Genomic DNA, 20,183 nt, shown 5'->3' on the forward strand with positions numbered 1-20,183 from the left:
AGTGATGGGACTGAGACAGCAAAATAATTTTGTGAGTTAGACTTTTAGATCAGTTTTTTGTTGTTGAAATTGTGCATAAAATATAAATACTGCCTAGTCTCTCTCTGTCACGACTTCCGCCGAAGTCGGCTCCTCTCCTTGTTCGGGCGGCGTTCGGCGGTCAACGTCACCGGCTTTCTAGCCATCGCCATTCCATTTTCTCATTGTTCCATTTGTTTTGTCTTGTTCTCTGCACATCTGGTTTGCATTCCCTAATCACACTGCATGTATTTATTCCTCTGTTCCCCCCCCATGTCTTTGTGTGAAATTGTTTTTTTACGTGTTTAGTGTGATGCGCCAGACTGGTTTTTCCCCCGGGTATCGTATTTTGACCCGTTGTATGTATTTGTCATACATTTGTATATTTGTGAGTGTTTTCACACTTATTGACTTTTACCTGTGGCTGGAGGATTTTGGACGCAGTTGCGTCTGTCTTTTGTGCTGTTGCCAAACAAAAGTGCGCCTGATCACAACTCACTGCTCTCCTGCACCTGATTTCGTACCAGTAGCGCACAACTTGGACACTCTCAGCATAACCTCATACTCAACAAATGAATAATACCAAATAATGCACGCCATGCAAGCACAAGTAATAATAATAATCACTAGCAAATGTTCACTTTATGACAAGGAGAGGAGATATTTATTGGAGGGGAGAAGCAGGGAGAAAAGAGAGGGAAAGTATGAGGATCTCAAGGCAAAACACTTATTGACTGAGTCAAATATGAGAACAAGACCGAAGCTATAAAAACATTTCCATTCCAACTCTCACTGGTCACTGACATACATTCACCTCCTGCCAAGCAAAGAAAACTGATACTCTAGTCTCCTCACACACGCACGCACGCACGCACACACACATACACACACTATTGAAAACTCTTCACAGTGAATTACGTAGTAGATCAACTTATCAGCAGCATACCACCCTGCATACCACTACTGGCTTGCTTCTGAAGCTAAGCAGGGTTGGTCCTGGTCAGGCCCTGGATGGGAGACCAGATGCTGCTGGAAGTGGTGTTGGAGGGCCAGTAGGAGGCACTCTTTCCTCTGGTCTAAAAAATATCCCAATGCCCCAGGGCAGTGATTGGGGACACTGCCCTGTGTAGGGTGCCGTCTTTCGGATGGGACGTTAAACGGGTGTCCTGACTCTCTGAGGTCATTAAAGATCCCATGGCACTTATCGTAAGAGTAGGGGTGTTAACCCCGGTGTCCTGGCTAAATTCCCAATCTGGCCCTCAAACCATCATGGTCACCTAATAATCCCCAGTTTACAATTGGCTCATTCATCCCCCTCCTCTCCCCTGTAACTATTCCCCAGGTCGTTGCTGCAAATGAGAACGTGTTCTCAGTCAACTTACCTGGTAAAATAAATAAATAAATAAAATCAATCAATCAGCACATTGATATGGCAGGCGAAATATTGTAATTTAGTAATTTCATTTGTGTTCCTAAGTGGTGTACGCATATCCAACAATTGTCCAACCAGAAGGTCTTCTTCGGGTTGGTGTGGGGTTGTGGTAGGAGTTGTGTGTGTGTGTATATGCTGGTATGTGTGTTTGGTATACCTTGACCTTCTCCTTGCGTAGGAAGTAGGCAGTAGCGTGTAGAACGTCAGCGGCGTGGGTGGAGTTGTGGTAGGAGTTGGAGGCGTGGTAGTTAGCCTCTATGACCTGCAGCCAGCAGCGTAGCGTAGCCTCACTGCAGCTCAGGAACTCACACACACTGAAGCGTGCAAAGATCTTCAAGCCCAGGTAGGTCAGAGGCCTGTGGGGATGACAGAGAGAGGACAGGGAGGTAGATGAGTGATAGATTGGGGATGTTCTTTCCCTTCTATATTGGTGTACACTGAATACACCAAACATTAGGAACACCTTCCTAATATTGAGTTGCATGAAAAACTCCAGCAGCTCTGCAGTTCTTGACACAAAATGGCACCTACCACCATACCCTGTTCAAAGGTACTTAAATATTTTGTCGTGGCCATTCACCCTTTGAATGGCACACATACACAATCCATGTCTCAATTGTCTCAAGACTAAGAAATCCTTCTTTAACCTGTCTCCTCCCCTTCATTTACACTGATTAGAGTGGATTTAACAGGTGACATCCATAAGAGATCATAGCTTTCACCTGGTCAGTGTATGTCATGGAAAGAGCAGGTGTTCATAATGTTTTGTACACTGAGTGTATAGTAACCTCTATCTTCCATTTCCCTTAACCCCCGAACAACCTATCCTTCTCTTACTCATCACCACTTCCCTCAACTGTCCAGCTCCTGTCCTCTTGCTCTCTCCACCCCCCTCTCCCTCTCCCTCCATACCTCATACAGGTGGCAGCCTCCAGCTCCTGTCCTCTCTCTCTTTCGTCCTCTCTCTCCACCCCCCTCTCCCTCTCCTCCCTCTCCCTCCATACCTCTTACAGGTGGCAGCCTCCAGCTCTAGGATGTTAAAGTCCCATTGGTCCTCGTCGTCCAGCATCTCAGCGATGGCCGGAGGGATGTCATTCAGCGTTACTGGGATGACCAGCTGACTCATATCTGGAGACACACAAACACGCACAGACTGAAAAAACGGCTAGCTGGAGCTTGTTTGGGCAGTTGGCTGGATATGCCCTCACCTGCTAGTAACTTCTAGTGATTCACTAGGATCTGCCCACTATAGTGTTGTTCTGTAAGAACGTGATCTTAAGGCCCATAACTGTGCTCTTGTTTGTCACCACACACACAAACGCGGACACAGCTGTTTCCATTCGAAGTGGTTTTATGTGTGTTTATATTCGCTGGACACACATACTTCAGTTAGGAACAACATATGAAAGTCCATACACTTCAAATTAAATCAAATTGTATTTGTCACATGCGCCGAATACAACAGGTGTAGACCTTACCGTGAAATGCTTACTTACAAGCCCTCAACCAACAATGCAGTTCAATAAATAGAGTTAAGAAAAGTGACTACGCATAGGTAATAAACAGCGAGTAGCAGCAGTGTAAAAATACACTTCAATTAGGAACAGCATGTGAAAGTCTATACACTTCAGTTAGGAACAGCATGTGAAAGTCTATACACTTTAGTTAGGAACAGCATGTGAAAGTCTATACACTTTAGTTAGGAACAGCATGTGAAAGTCTATACACTTTAGTTATGAACAGCATGTGAAAGTCTATACACTTTAGTTAGGAACAGCATGTGAAAGTCTGTCAGCAACACTACTATTTGCTTCTTTCCTTGCGACTGCAAACATGTCCTTGTGGTAGAGTGTGAGATACATAGAGATCATATTAAATTACTTTAAATTCCTAATTCTATGGTCAGAGAAGGTAAGGTAGCTTGACAAGTGGGTTCAGAATCCTGTTCACCTAAACTCACTTCAGGCTCAGCCTCTCAGGTCTACTAAAAAAACCACATGACTATCAGGAGAGTGAGCATTTCACTGTTAGTCTACACCTGTTGTTTACAAAGCATGTAACAAATACAATTAGATTTGAGGGGGCTGCACTGAGGACAATGTATTCAGCACTTCTCAGCAGTACCCTTCCACTTCTCGGCAGTACCCTTACACTTCTCGGCAGTACCCTTCTACTTCTCAGCAGTACCCTTCTACTTCTCAGCAGTACCCTTCCACTTCTCAGCAGTACCCTTCCACTTCTCAGCAGTACCCTTCCACTTCTCAGCAGTACCCTTCTACTTCTCAGCAGTACCCTTCTACTTCTCAGCAGTACCCTTCTACTTCTCAGCAGTACCCTTCTACTTCTCAGCAGTACCCTTCCACTTCTCAGCAGTACCCTTCTACTTCTCAGCAGTACCCTTCCACTTCTCAGCAGTACCCTTCCACTTCTCAGCAGTACCCTTCTACTTCTCAGCAGTATCCTTCCACTTCTCAGCAGTACCCTTCTACTTCTCAGCAGTACCCTTCTACTTCTCAGCAGTACCCTTCTACTTCTCAGCAGTACCCTTCTACTTCTCAGCAGTACCCTTCCACTTCTCAGCAGTACCCTTCTACTTCTCAGCAGTACCCTTCCACTTCTCAGCAGTACCCTTCCACTTCTCAGCAGTACCCTTCCACTTCTCAGCAGTACCCTTCCACTTCTCAGCAGTACCCTTCCACTTCTCAGCAGTACCCTTCCACTTCTCAGCAGTACCCTTCCACTTCTCAGCAGTATCCTTCTACTTCTCAGCAGTATCCTTCCACTTCTCAGCAGTACCCTTCTACTTCTCAGCAGTACCCTTCCACTTCTCAGCAGTACCCTTCCACTTCTCAGCAGTACCCTTCTACTTCTCAGCAGTGCCCTTCCACTTCTCAGCAGTACCCTTCCACTTCTCAGCAGTACCCTTCCACTTCTCAGCAGTACCCTTCTACTTCTCAGCAGTACCCTTCTACTTCTCAGCAGTACCCTTCTACTTCTCAGCAGTACCCTTCCACTTCTCAGCAGTACCCTTCCACTTCTCAGCAGTACCCTTCCACTTCTCAGCAGTACCCTTCCACTTCTCAGCAGTACCCTTCTACTTCTCAGCAGTATCCTTCCACTTCTCAGCAGTACCCTTCTACTTCTCAGCAGTACCCTTCTACTTCTCAGCAGTACCCTTCTACTTCTCAGCAGTACCCTTCTACTTCTCAGCAGTACCCTTCCACTTCTCAGCAGTACCCTTCTACTTCTCAGCAGTACCCTTCCACTTCTCAGCAGTACCCTTCCACTTCTCAGCAGTACCCTTCCACTTCTCAGCAGTACCCTTCCACTTCTCAGCAGTACCCTTCCACTTCTCAGCAGTACCCTTCCACTTCTCAGCAGTACCCTTCCACTTCTCAGCAGTATCCTTCTACTTCTCAGCAGTATCCTTCCACTTCTCAGCAGTACCCTTCTACTTCTCAGCAGTACCCTTCCACTTCTCAGCAGTACCCTTCCACTTCTCAGCAGTACCCTTCTACTTCTCAGCAGTGCCCTTCCACTTCTCAGCAGTACCCTTCCACTTCTCAGCAGTACCCTTCCACTTCTCAGCAGTACCCTTCCACTTCTCAGCAGTACCCTTCTACTTCTCAGCAGTACCCTTCTACTTCTCAGCAGTACCCTTCCACTTCTCAGCAGTACCCTTCCACTTCTCAGCAGTACCCTTCCACTTCTCAGCAGTACCCTTCCACTTCTCAGCAGTACCCTTCCACTTCTCAGCAGTACCCTTCCACTTCTCAGCAGTACCCTTCCACTTCTCAGAAAGAATAAGTACATCCATTACTTCTGTATACAGTTTGTCATTAACTACATGTCAATATCATATGTCATTACCGCCCAGAACATCCTCTCATTTATCTCTCTCTGTTTCGTCCATGATTCATCATGACTTGAACAAATACAAGGGGATCACGCAATGACTGCCGATAGATGCACTTGTAGACTCCAACTGATTAAATGCTCTGAGACATTTTCTATCACTCTTCAGACAGACAGAGATCCATACATGAAAAGTAATGGTTTCATCAAAACTCCATAAGACCCCAATTATGTGTAATGCGAATGAGTGCATTAAGTTCCCAGTGTAATTTAATTAGATGAAATATTACACAAATATACCACTAAAACGTGCTATAACACAATTGAAAACATAATTCAATTCAATTTGTGTTGTAATTAGGGTCATGTGACCTAATTAGTGTAAATTCTAGGGCCCTAGTTGTAAGTAGCAGTAGTATTCTGGTAAGATAATGAATAAAGATAATATTGATGTCATGAAACAGACTGATGCTTACTTGGAAAGGTACTTTTGGAGAAGACATACTCGTTCCCAGACAGTCTCCGTAAGCCATCCTGCAGAAGGAAAAAGACAGCAAAGCACTCTCTTCATCCATGCTGTGAAAACACATTTAAAAAATACCCTTTTGGTTTATCTCAATCTGGCTAATAACAACATATTTCACATTATACAATGACATCAGCATTATAATTCATACAACGAGACATCCCACATAACTCAGGAACTCTCGTGTTTGAGTGTTTTGAGAGAAGAGGAGAGGAGGAGAGAGGAGAGGGGAGAGGAGGGGTATGTGTGTGTGTGTGTGTGTGTGTGTGTGTGTGTGTGTGTGTGTGTGTGTGTGTGTGTGTGTGTGTGTGTGTGTGTGTGTGTGTAGCCCCTCATGAGCCCCCCTATGAGGTCGTTGGTGTGTGGGTGAAGGGGAGTATCCTAAAAACTGGTTCTAGACTTTGATTAAATAGGGCCTGTGAAGGAGTGTGTGTGCGTGTGTGTATGTGTGTGTGTGTATGAGTATGTGTGTTTGTTGGGTGTGTGCGTGTATGCGTGTGTAGCCTCTGACTCACACTCATGAGCCCCCCGACGAGGTCGTTGGTGTGTGGGTCGTCTTCTTTGGAAGCCAGCTGAGGAGAGTAGAGCTCTGTGGTCCTCAGGATCTCCAGAACCCGGTCCAGCGCCTCTGCTACCGAAACCGGACTGGACTCCTGGGCCGCGTTGATGATGTTGATCACCTGGAGATGGAGGAAGGCGGAGAGAGATAGAGCATACAGTTACATTCTATTTAAAGGGGGGCTGAACTCTGCGATTCCACATGTGTTTTTCTACTGCCCATTAGGAAAAAAAACAGATTTGGGTCTTGGGGGTGTGGTTTGATGTGGGTGTGTTATGTTGTTTGTCCCCCTTGAATCACGGTAGCAACATTTCACCCTCAAAATAGTCATAGATAAATCAAGTAATCTGTAATTAATTTAGAAGTTTTTGCTGAGGAGGTCTTAGTCACGCAATTTTACTAAGGGGTTTGGGTTTGGTGCAGTATTTCTCAAGTAACATTTTTGCATTCATTCTGGCAGTGCTGCAGAATCAGCTGAGCTGCTGCTATGCTCGGGACTAATTTCTGAGAACATGTCTACAACTTCAGCAAACTGTCAAACTATTGTAAATAAAACACAACATACACTCTGTTGATTAGTACCCAAAATAACTAGCTAGTTCCATCTCTGTGTTTGTCAATGAAGCTTGCTAGTAGCTAGCAGGCACATTGAGCAGGTAGGCCACGTTAGCTAAATCAGCATAGTCACTGGCGAGTGGCAAAGTGCTTCAGTGACATTTTGTTTGGACAACTTTCTCACTATCTATTATCAGAGTGTGCGTCTGTCTGGCAATGTTCATAGTGAATCATGTTCAAAACGAGTCGCCGCTGGACACATGAGGCTCGCCATTGGGTTTTCATTTTGGAATATTGTGCGCATCATATCAATTCTCATTTTGCCCAAAACAATGGCAGACTCAAGTGATCCCTATCAAACACATCGCCAAGTGGCCACTCGATAAAGGGCTTAGGGGCCAAGTGTTCTTTCAACATATCATTGCCATGTGTTGTCTTATGCAAATAAGTCTGAGGCGCTGCGCAATGTGGACAGCATAGAAATATAATTCTATCTCTATGGTGGGCAGGTCTGTCTCACTGGCTGTACGTTCTGCCGTATGAATAGATAGAGCACTATTAGCACAGCTGTTTCTCCGTGCATGACAATTCTCCCTAGCATCCTTACCATCCTGTGTTAGAGAGATCAAAATCCAACCCTCAAATATCCAATAGATGTAGGAACATAAAAGACGCAGGCGTGCACGCGCACACACACACACACACACACACACACACACACACACACACACACACACACACACACACACACACACACACACACACACACACACACACACACACACACACACACACACACACACACACACACACACACACACACACACACACGCGCGCGCCTAAGGGACATGTCCCTCTTCAGACAAAAAGTGTCTTTCTTTGAGCCAGTGTCAGGGAGCTCTGCATGTGATGCCATAGAAATCCTGTCTGGGGCCAAATAGATAAAGCAGCTAGTCAGAGTATAAAAGAACATCATAAAGCCAAGAATAAGACTAGACTCTGGGGAGGATTTCAGTTATAGCCTTATCCCAGAACTCTCATTCGAGAATTAGATGGAAGAATGGCACTACAATCAGATTTACATGATAACGCTTGAGAAGCCGGTGTTTGGATGATAAATTGTCACGGTTGGCAATTGGTGATGTGTGTGTGTGTGTGTGTGTGTGTGTGTGTGTGTGTGTGTGTGTGTGTGTGTGTGTGTGTGTGTGTGTGTGTGTGTGTGTGTACTGTACCTTGGTGATGGGGGCCTCTATGGTCATAGAGTGGATCCTGGCTACAGAGGAGTACCTCCGGTTCTGCAGACTGGGAGCTGGAGACAACAAGACAGTACTGTGACATGCTGCTCTTACAGTACTGTGACATGCTCCTCTTACAGTACTGTGACATGCTGCTCTTACAGTACTGTGACATGCTCCTCTTACAGTACTGTGACATGCTGCTCTTACAGTACTGTGACATGCTGCTCTTACAGTACTGTGACATGCTGCTCTTACAGTACTGTGACGTGCTGTTCTTACAGTACTGTGACATGCTCCTCTTACAGTACTGTGACAAGCTCCTCTTACAGTACTGTGACATGCTCCTCTTACAGTACTGTGACATGCTCCTCTTACAGTACTGTGACATGGTGCTCTTACAGTACTGTGACATGCTGCTCTTACAGTACTGTGACATGCTCCTCTTACAGTACTGTGACATGGTGCTCTTACAGTACTGTGACATGGTGCTCTTACAGTACTGTGACATGCTCCTCTTACAGTACTGTGACATGGTGCTCTTACAGTACTGTGACATGGTGCTCTTACAGTACTGTGACATGCTCCTCTTACAGTACTGTGACATGCTGCTCTTACAGTACTGTGACATGCTGCTCTTACAGTACTGTGACATGCTCCTCTTACAGTACTGTGACATGCTCCTCTTACAGTACTGTGACATGCTCCTCTTACAGTACTGTGACATGCTCCTCTTACAGTACTGTGACATGGTGCTCTTACAGTACTATGACATGGTGCTCTTACAGTACTATGACATGCTGCTCTTACAGTACTATGACATGCTCCTCTTACAGTACTGTGACATGCTCCTCTTACAGTACTGTGACATGCTCCTCTTACAGTACTGTGACATGCTGCTCTTACAGTACTGTGACATGCTGCTCTTACAGTACTGTGACATGCTCCTCTTACAGTACTGTGACATGGTGCTCTTACAGTACTGTGACATGCTGCTCTTACAGTACTGTGACATGCTCCTCTTACAGTACTGTGACATGCTGCTCTTACAGTACTGTGACATGCTCCTCTTACAGTACTGTGACATGGTGCTCTTACAGTACTGTGACATGGTGCTCTTACAGTACTGTGACATGCTGCTCTTACAGTACTGTGGCATGCTCCTCTTACAGTACTGTGACATGCTCCTCTTACAGTACTGTGACATGGTGCTCTTACAGTACTGTGACAAGCTCCTCTTACAGTACTGTGACATGGTGCTCTTACAGTACTGTGACATGCTCCTCTTACAGTACTGTGACATGCTGCTCTTACAGTACTGTGACATGCTGCTCTTACAGTACTGTGACATGCTCCTCTTACAGTACTGTGACATGCTCCTCTTACAGTACTGTGACATGCTCCTCTTACAGTACTGTGACATGGTGCTCTTACAGTACTGTGACATGCTCCTCTTACAGTACTGTGACATGCTGCTCTTACAGTACTGTGACATGGTGCTCTTACAGTACTGTGACAAGCTCCTCTTACAGTACTGTGACATGGTGCTCTTACAGTACTGTGACATGCTCCTCTTACAGTACTGTGACATGCTGCTCTTACAGTACTGTGACATGGTGCTCTTACAGTACTGTGACATGCTCCTCTTACAGTACTGTGACATGGTGCTCTTACAGTACTGTGACATGCTCCTCTTACAGTACTGTGACATGCTCCTCTTACAGTACTGTGACATGGTGCTCTTACAGTACTGTGACATGCTCCTCTTACAGTACTGTGACATGGTGCTCTTACAGTACTGTGACATGCTGCTCTTACAGTACTGTGACATGGTGCTCTTACAGTACTGTGACATGGTGCTCTTACAGTACTGTGACATGGTGCTCTTACAGTACTGTGACATGCTCCTCTTACAGTACTGTGACATGCTCCTCTTACAGTACTGTGACATGCTGCTCTTACAGTACTGTGACATGCTCCTCTTACAGTACTGTGACATGCTCCTCTTACAGTACTGTGACATGCTCCTCTTACAGTACTGTGACATGCTCCTCTTACAGTACTGTGACATGCTCCTCTTACAGTACTGTGACATGCTCCTCTTACAGTACTGTGACATGCTCCTCTTACAGTACTGTGACATGCTCCTCTTACAGTACTGTGACATGCTCCTCTTACAGTACTGTGACATGCTGCTCTTACAGTACTGTGACATGCTCCTCTTACAGTACTGTGACATGCTCCTCTTACAGTACTGTGACATGCTCCTCTTACAGTACTGTGACATGCTGCTCTTACAGTACTGTGACATGGTGCTCTTACAGTACTGTGACAAGCTCCTCTTACAGTACTGTGACATGCTCCTCTTACAGTACTGTGACATGCTGCTCTAGCTTCTAGTTTATATTAAACTAACTTAATAATGTGTAACGGATGTAACTCAACACACCACTGGGGCTGTGGTGGCAAGCTGCCCTGTACAATGATGTAATATGTATGTTCCTTATGAATGGAAAGGAGAAGGAACAGCGGAAAAGGAGGAGTAGAAAAAAGAGAAAATAGGGAGGACATGAGAGGAGAGAGAGAAAATAACAGGGGAAGGGAAAATACGGAGAAGAAGAAGGAAATAGAGAGGGAGAGAGAGAGAGAGAGAAAGAGAGCAAGAGGTAGAGGACAGGAGAAGCACCACTTCAGCCCAGCTGATGAAAATAGTAGCAGCTGCGTCAGAGTGAGGAGGGGGGGCTTAGTGATGTCATCAGAGCCCGACACGGCTCTCTGAGGTCTCTTCTCTGAACCTCCCTCTCTCCTCATCACCCGTTCTCTTTACTTCCTTCCTCTCTCTCTCTATCTTCTCCTCTCTCTATATCCTTCTTCTTGTCCCTTCGTTTTTATATTTCTGTCTTCCTCCATCTCCCTTGGGATCCCTCACTCAGTCTTCCCATACCCCCATCTCTTATCCTTTCTCACAACTACAGACATGCACACGAGCATGCATGCAAGCACGAATGCACGCGCGCACACACAAACTAACACACACACACACACACACACACACACACACACACACACACACACACACACACACACACACACACACACACACACACACACACACACACACACACACACACACACACACACACACACACACACACAGTAGCCTGGTGTTCATTTATACATACTCACCATCACTGCCACGTGAGCTGATTGACCTGGCATCAACAGACTCTTTCCTCCTGTCTCTGTGACGCAGGGAATGGCTTTCTGGGAAAAGAAAATACAGGATGACGGACTGTATGACCCAGACAGAACTGCCTCACTTCTCTTCCGTTGTTTAGTGTTGAACTTTCCAGTTTAAACAAATTGTCTGAAATCCTTATATGAAAAAAGCTCTGTGATTTGTCTCCTGAAAGTTACGTCAGTGTCCTTATGATGACACAGTGAAACAACAAAGAGACAGGGAGTGTACTGTAGCTTACCTGACTGGGAATGGTCTCCATCTCTGTTGATCTTATGGATCTGAGAGACAAAGAGAAGAAAGGCACTGTTAAAAAACAAACAGAGGGAGAGGGAGAGAGAATTAGTAGATCTGGCTGGTGTTTTGAAAGAAAGAGTTGTTCTTGCAGTTTTATTGTGCAATGTTTCGACCAACTGCCTCCCCTGCAGTGAGAGCATGTCACACAGTGAGAGCATGTCACACAGTGAGAGCATGTCACACAGTGAGAGCATGTCACACAGTGAGAGCATGTCACACAGTGAGAGCATGTCACACAGTGAGAGCATGTCACACAGCGAGAGCATGTCACACAGTGAGAGCATGTCACACAGTGAGAGCATGTCACACAGTGAGAGCATGTCACACAGTGAGAGCATGTCACACAGTGAGAGCATGTCACACAGCGAGAGCATGTCACACAGTGAGAGCATGTAACACAGTGACAATAAGTAACATAGTGAGAGCATGTAACACAGTGACAATAAGTAACATAGTGAGAGCATGTAACACAGTGACAATAAGTAACATAGTGAGAGCATGTCACACAGTGACAATAAGTAACATAGTGAGAGCATGTAACACAGTGACAATATGTTACACAATGAGAGCATGTAACACAGTGTCAATATGTAACACAGTGACAATATGTAACACAGTGAGAACATGTAACACAGTGACAATATGTTACACAATGAGAGCATGTAACACAGTGACAATATGTTACACAATGAGAGCATTTAACACAGTAACAATATGTAACACAGTGAGAACATGTAACAGAGTGACAATATGTAACACAATGAGAGCATTTAACACAGTAACAATATGTAACACAGTGAGAACATGTAACAGAGTGACAATATGTAACACAGTGAGAGCATGTAACACAGTAACAATATGTTACACAATGAGAACATGTAACACAGTGTCAATATGTAACACAGTAAGAGCATGTAAAACAGTGAGAACATGTTACACAGTGAGAGCATGTAACACAGTGACAATATGTAACACAGTGAGAACATGTAACACAGTGACAATATGTAACACAGTGAGAACATGTGACAATATGTAACACAGTGAGAGCATGTAACACAGTGACAATATGTAACACAGTGAGAACATGTAACACAGTGACAATATGTAACACAGTGAGAACATGTAACAGAGTGACAATATGTAACACAGTGAGAGCATGTAACACAGTAACAATATGTAACACAGTGAGAGCATGTAACACAGTGACAATATGTAACACAGTGACAATATGTAACACAGTGAGAGCATGTAACACAGTAACAATATGTAACACAGTGTCAATATGTAACACAGTGAGAGCATGTAACACAGTGTCAATATGTAACACAGTGAGACCATGTAACACAGTAAGAGCATGTAAAACAGTGAGAGCATGTAACACAGTGACAATATGTAACACAGTGAGAACATGTAACACAGTAAGAGCATGTAAAACAGTGAGAGCATGTAACACAGTGACAATATGTAACACAGTGAGAACATGTAACACAGTGACAATATGTAACACAGTGAGAACATGTAACACAGTGATATCATGTAACACAGTGAGAGCATGTAACACAGTGACAATATGTAACACAGTGACAATATGTAACACAGTGAGAGCATGTAACAGAGTGACAATATGTAACACAGTGACAATATGTAACACAGTAAGAGCATGTAAAACAGTGAGGGCATGTAACACAGTGACAATATGTAACACAGTGTCAATATGTAACACAGTGAGAGCATGTAACACAGTAACAATATGTAACACAGTGAGAGCATGTAACACAGTGACAATATGTAACACAGTGACAGCATGTAACACAGTGATATCATGTAACACAGTGAGAGCATGTAACACAGTGACAATATGTAACACAGTGACAGCATGTGACACAGTGAGAGGATGTAACACAGTGACAGCATGTAACACAGTGATATCATGTAACACAGTGACAGCATGTGACACAGTGAGAGGATGTAACACAGTGACAGCATGTAACACAGTGAGAGGATGTAACACAGTGACAGCAGGTAACACAGTGAGAGCATGTAACATAGTGAGAGCATGATACACAGTGAGAACATGTAACACAGTGACAATATGTAACACAGCGAGAGCATGTACCACAGTGACAATACGTAACACAGTGAGAGCATGTGACACAGTGAGAGGATGTAACACAGTGACAGCATGTAACACAGTGAGAGCATGTAACACAGTTACAGCATATAACACAGTGACCGCATGTAACTCAGTGAGAGCATGTAACACACTAATAACACAGACTCAACAGGAACTCAACATTACCTAACTACTGTGCCCATAGAGCTACACATTACTGCGCACAGGAGGGTCAATCCATAGGCCTGAAACATGTAGGCATACTGTATTCAGCTGTGTTCATGTGTGTTAAGGTGTCAGTGAGTATATGTTCAATATTCCATTGATTGCTATTGGCTAGCTGGCAAAGGATGAGGGGGGAGGTGAGATGAGAACGGGTGCGGTGGGGGAGCTGATGGGCTATAAGGAGGATGAGGGGAGAGGTGAGGTGAGGACGGTATGGTTGGGGAGCTGATGGACTATAAGGAGGATGAGGGGAGAGGTGTGAGGGGAGATGAGGTGAGGAAGAGGAGATGGTGAGAGGAGGTGGGGAGGAGAGGGAAAGGGAAGGTGAGTAGTGATTTTGTGTGTGGGGGGATGGGGAAGAATGAGAATCAAACCAAAACCACAGGGGACTGGGGATGTGATAAAGTAAGGGTCAGCTCAGATTACCCCTAATGCTTCCCTTCAGATACAGAGATGAGAGAGAGATGGAGGGAGAGAGACAAACTAAAGAGAAAGATAGAGAGAGATATGGAGGGAGGGAGACAAACTAAAGAGAAAGATGGAGAGTGATAAAGAGAGGAATAGATGTGTGATGTTCTGTAAGGATTGATATGACCAGTGCCCGCTAATCCACTTGAAGCATCCTCACACAGACTCAGGACTACCTCTGGCCATGACACACACCACACCGTTACTCAGGACTACCTCTGGCCATAACACACACCACACCGTTACTCAGGACTACCTCTGGCCATAACACACACCGTTACTCAGGACTACCTCTGGCCATGACACACACCACACCGTTACTCAGGACTACCTCTGGCCATGACACACACCACACCGTTACTCAGGACTACCTCTGGCCATGACACACACCACACCGTTACTCAGGACTATCTCTGGCCAAGACACACACCGTTACTCAGGACTACCTCTGGCCATGACACACACCACACCGTTACTCAGGACTACCTCTGGCCATGCCACACACCGTTACTCAGGACTACCTCTGGCCATGACGCACACCGTTACTCAGGACTACCTCTGGCCATGACACACACCGTTACTCAGGACTATCTCTGGCCATGACACACACCGTTACTCAGGACTACCTCTGGCCATGACACACACCACACCGTTACTCAGGACTACCTCTGGCCATGCCACACACCGTTACTCAGGACTACCTCTGGCCATGACACACACCGTTACTCAGGACTACCTCTGGCCATGACACACACCGTTACTCAGGACTATCTCTGGCCATGACACACACCGTTACTCAGGACTACCTCTGGCCATAACACACACCGTTACTCAGGACAATCTCTGGCCATAACACACACCGTTACTCAGGACTATCTCTGGCCATGACACACAACACGCTGTTACTCAGGACTACCTCTGGCCATGACACACACCGTTACTCAGGACTACCTCTGGCCATGACACACACCGTTACTCAGGACTATCTCTGGCCATGACACACACCGTTACCCAGGACTACCTCTGGCCATAACACACACCGTTACTCAGGACTATCTCTGGCAATAAAACACACACCGTTACTCAGGACTATCTCTGGCCATGACACACACCACACCGTTACTCAGGACTACCTCTGGCCATAACACACACCACACCGTTACTCAGCACTACCTCTGGCCATGACACACACCGTTACTCAGGACTACCTCTGGCCATGACACACACCACACCGTTACTCAGGACTACCTCTGGCCATGACACACACCGTTACTCAGGACTACCTCTGGCCATGACACACACCGTTGCTCAGGACTACCTCTGGCCATGACACACACCGTTACTCAGGACTACCTCTGGCCATGACACACACCATTACTCAGGACTACCTCTGGCCATAACACACACCGTTACTCAGGACTACCTCTGGCCATGACACACACCGTTGCTCAGGACTACCTCTGGCCATGACACACACCGTTACTCAGGACTATCTCTGGCCATGACACACACCACACCGTTACTCAGGACTACCTCTGGCCATGACACACACCATTACTCAGGACTACCTCTGGCCATAACACACACCGTTACTCAGGACTACCTCTGGCCATGACACACACCGTTACTCAGGACTACCCCTGGCCATGACACACACCGTTACTCAGGACTACCTCTGGCCATGACACACACCACACCGTTACTCAGGACTACCTCTGGCCATGACACACACCACACCGTTACTCAGGACTACCTCTGGCCATGACACACACCGTTACTCAGGACTATCTCTGGCCATGACACACACCATTACTCAGGACTACCTCTGGCCATGACACACACCGTTACTCAGGACTACCTCTGGCCATGACACACACCGTTACTCAGGACTCAAACATGTGACCTGACATAGGCAAAGTCAGCACTGCCTAAGTTACTCATCGGCTCTATAGTGGGATAATGGCAGTAGGTAACTAGCAGGCACTACTAACAGCATTATGCAGACTGTCCATTAGCTACAGTTAGTTCACTGTTGGGTTGCTAGTGGCATCAGCTGTCAACACGTCTGATAGTTTGATATGGGCTTGTCTACAGTGGTGTGCTGGATCAGAGCCAGCAGTGGCCTGATAAGTGCTTGCCAGCTGGGCGGTGATACACACTCTAATGTCCCTGCACTGCTCGTTAAAAAGACAGCAGCAGACTTGTATCTTACAGTTTAGCATGCTCTATGTCAATCTGCTCCTGTCAGCAGGCACAACAAGACCGATCAGGACACAAGTCAACTGCTCTCAGCTCACTCACAACAATCAATCTCTCTCTCTCTTTCTTGTTCCCCATCTCTCTCTCTAATAGGATTAAATCAGTGTAAACACTGCTGATGACACAGGAGGTTGCCAGATTTAGCTGGCTTGTATCTTAATGGCCTCTTGGGGCTGTAACACACAACAGATATGAACTAAAACACAGCACATTGCACTGGCTGGAGCTGCAAGGGAATCATTCAGCAATATGGATGATGACCGTGAGTGGAGAGAAAGGAAGAGCGGGGAGGGAGAAAGAGTGAGAGAAAGAGAGAGAGTGAAAGAGAGAGAGTGAAAGAGAGACAGAGGGCAGAGAAAGAGTGGAAAAGAGAGAAAGTGAGAGAGAGAGAGAGAGAGAGAGAGAGAGAGAGAGAGAGAGAAGGGGGGGAGAGTAGAGAGAGATACAGTTAAGTAGAAATAGGTCAGAGTCCTACATGGTGAAGGTCTACTTAGAGATTCTGCTGCTAACTCAACAACTAGATTTAAAATGGAAACTAGGGACACTGGCCAAGGGTTGCGGTGGGAAAGACAAGCGACAGGAATGATTCTGTTTAATACTCAAAGCAACCATTCCCAGACAGAAACAGTAGCCTACAACATTGCTGTCTTGACAACAGTTGGCCACAAGGACTGTAAATGAGAAAAGGTACTGTAAGGACTGATAGTCGAATGTCATAAATCACACTGCAATGAAGAGGAGAGGGGTGTGCCTCTTTCAGCACTTTCCCAAAGTTGACTTTCCGTTAGTCAGCAGTACTTAGCACCTCACTTAATTTCTACTTCTATTTATTCAAAATGTATTTTAAACTGTATAAAGTTATACAGATAGCATCAGGAATTCTGTCACACACAGGAACCAGCAACAACGCTGAGATTTCCAAGGCTAGGAGTCAAGAGATCGAACAGGACAGTGATAGCTGGGCTTTGACTCAGATGAAAGGCAGCAGCAGCTAGCTAGCTTAGGGTAGTGTCTGTCAGAGTGCAGCTAGTTTGTGCTGTAGGTATTAATAGCTTTGGCGGCGCCTATAGCTTAGCACTAACTTAGCATGAACACTAGCTGTTAGCCTGGAATCCTACTGAGAACCACACACCTGCTCCTAGGCAAGCCAAAACAAACAGGCCACTGTAGACTACAGATGCCATAAATGCCAAAGCAACTTAGAGTAGGTCCACAGACAGCAGACAACTTTTTACATGGCACTGTACATACAGAGTAGAGTGGACAATCAATGTTTACCACATAGCATAGTGTTGTCTGTCGCACTGGTATAGAACCCTGGGGGCCAACCCTGCTGAAAGAAAACAGAATTGACCAGCATAGGCTTGCCATGCTGGTCACCCGCCTTCACTGTGTTTTTACTGGTTCCTTCCCTATGTTTTTGCTGGTGACAACCCTTCACTATGTTTTGTACACTGGTGACCAGCATACCAGTATGTGTTTGTACACTGGTGACCAGCATACCAGTATGTGTTTGTACACTGGTGACCAGCATACCAGTATGTGTTTGTACACTGGTGACCAGCATACCAGTATGTGTTTGGAGACTGGTGACCAGCATACCAGCATCAAAGTGCTTTATTATTTAAGACAGTCCATTACATATAGTGAGCACCATAATTCATTGGAGAGTGACCATTTCTTTCATACATATCAGATGAACCGTTTAGAAATGACAGCAGCTTTTGTACATGTTCCCCCATTTTAAGGTACTACAAGTATTTGTTGAATTGGCTTCACAGATGTGTGTCGTTAGGCAGGTGTATTCATTTGTGTCATTAGTGAATGCAGGAGAGCTGTTGATGAATAGTATTGATTCTAGACTTTGCTATTGTTTTTGGAGGTTGTTGTTGTGGTGTGACAACATGAGGAAGACAGCAGTGTTGATGGAAATGAAGCTGGCCGCCATAAGGCTCAGAAATGAAAATCAATCAATCAGGAACATTACAAAAACCCTGGGCATGCCCAAGTCAACAGTTTGGTTTATCATTAACAAGAAGAAAACAACCGGTGAACTCAATTATGTCAAAAGACCCGGTAGACTGAGGAAGACCACTGTAGTGGATGACCGGAGAATACTCTCTATGGTGAAGTAAACCCCCCCTGACAACAGCCCAACAGATCAGAAACACTCTCCTGGATGCAGGTGTAGATGAGTCAAAGTCTACCATACGTAGAAGACTACACCAGCAGGACTACAGAGGGTACACTACAAGATGCAAACCATTGATAAGCCTGAAGAACAGAAAGGCGAGATTACAGTTTGCTAAAAAAGCACCTAAAAGAGCTCCAAGAGTTCTGGGGAAAAGTATTGTGGACAGATGAGACACAGATTAACATGTACCAGAGTGATGGAAAGAGGAAAAAAAAGACATGTCCATGATCCAAAGCATACCACCTCATCCGTGAAACATGGTGGAGGGGGTGTTATGGCTTGGGCCTGTATGGCTGCCAGTGAAACATGGTGGAGGGGGTGTTATGGCTTGGGCCTGTATGGCTGCCAGTGAAACATGGTGGAGGGGTGTTATGGCTTGGGCCTGTATGGCTGCCAGTGAAACATGGTGGAGGGGGTGTTATGGCTTGGGCCTGTATGGCTGCCAGTGAAACATGGTGGAGGGGGTGTTATGGCTTGGGCCTGTATGGCTGCCAGTGGAACATGGTGGAGGGGGTGTTATGGCTTGGGCCTGTATGGCTGCCAGTGGAACATGGTGGAGGGGGTGTTATGGCTTGGGCCTGTATGGCTGCCAGTGAAACATGGTGGAGGGGGTGTTATGGCTTGGGCCTGTATGGCTGCCAGTGGAACATGGTGGAGGGGGTGTTATGGTTTGGGCCTGTATGGCTGCCAGTGGAACATGGTGGAGGGGGTGTTATGACTTGGGCCTGTATGGCTGCCAGTGGAACAGGCTCACTTGTCTTCATCGATGATGTGACTGCAGACAGAAGTAGAACAATGAATTCTGAAGTCTACAAAAATATTTTATCTGCTCAGATAAAACCAAATGCCTCCAAACTCATTGGACGGCACTTCATCATGCAGCAAAACAATGACCCTAAACATACTGCTAGAGCAACGAAGGGGTTTTTGATGGCCAAAAAGTGGAAAATCCATGACTGGCCGAGTCAATCACTGGATCTGAATCCAATTGAACATGTATTTTACATGCTGAAGAGGAGACTGAAGGCAATAAGTCCCAGAAACAAGCAGGAACTGAAGATGGCTGCAGTACAGGCCTGGCAGAGCATCACCAGGGAAGATACCCAGCGTCTGGTGATGTCGATGCATCGCAGACTTCAAGCAGTCATTGCATGCAAAGGATATGCGACCAAATATTAACAATGATTACTTTATTCTACATTATGCTAA

General features: G+C 45.7%; 1 protein-coding gene across 1 annotated transcript in view; it reads right to left on the reverse strand.

The window, feature by feature from the left end:
- The window catches only part of LOC129818298 (high affinity cAMP-specific and IBMX-insensitive 3',5'-cyclic phosphodiesterase 8B-like), a 59,505-nt gene that overhangs the window by 8,836 nt on the left and 30,486 nt on the right, over window positions 1-20,183 (reverse strand). Inside the window, exons 11-17 of the mRNA XM_055874045.1 lie at window positions 11,660-11,699; window positions 11,367-11,444; window positions 8,178-8,254; window positions 6,347-6,511; window positions 5,782-5,839; window positions 2,455-2,578; window positions 1,608-1,806 (exon numbers count right to left, since the gene is read on the reverse strand). Coding sequence (XP_055730020.1) covers window positions 1,608-1,806; window positions 2,455-2,578; window positions 5,782-5,839; window positions 6,347-6,511; window positions 8,178-8,254; window positions 11,367-11,444; window positions 11,660-11,699 — 741 coding nt within the window. The remainder of the gene's footprint in view (window positions 1-1,607; window positions 1,807-2,454; window positions 2,579-5,781; window positions 5,840-6,346; window positions 6,512-8,177; window positions 8,255-11,366; window positions 11,445-11,659; window positions 11,700-20,183) is intronic.

This window comes from Salvelinus fontinalis, chromosome 21, assembly GCF_029448725.1.
Source record: "Salvelinus fontinalis isolate EN_2023a chromosome 21, ASM2944872v1, whole genome shotgun sequence".
In the NCBI taxonomy this organism is placed as follows: domain Eukaryota; kingdom Metazoa; phylum Chordata; class Actinopteri; order Salmoniformes; family Salmonidae; genus Salvelinus; species Salvelinus fontinalis.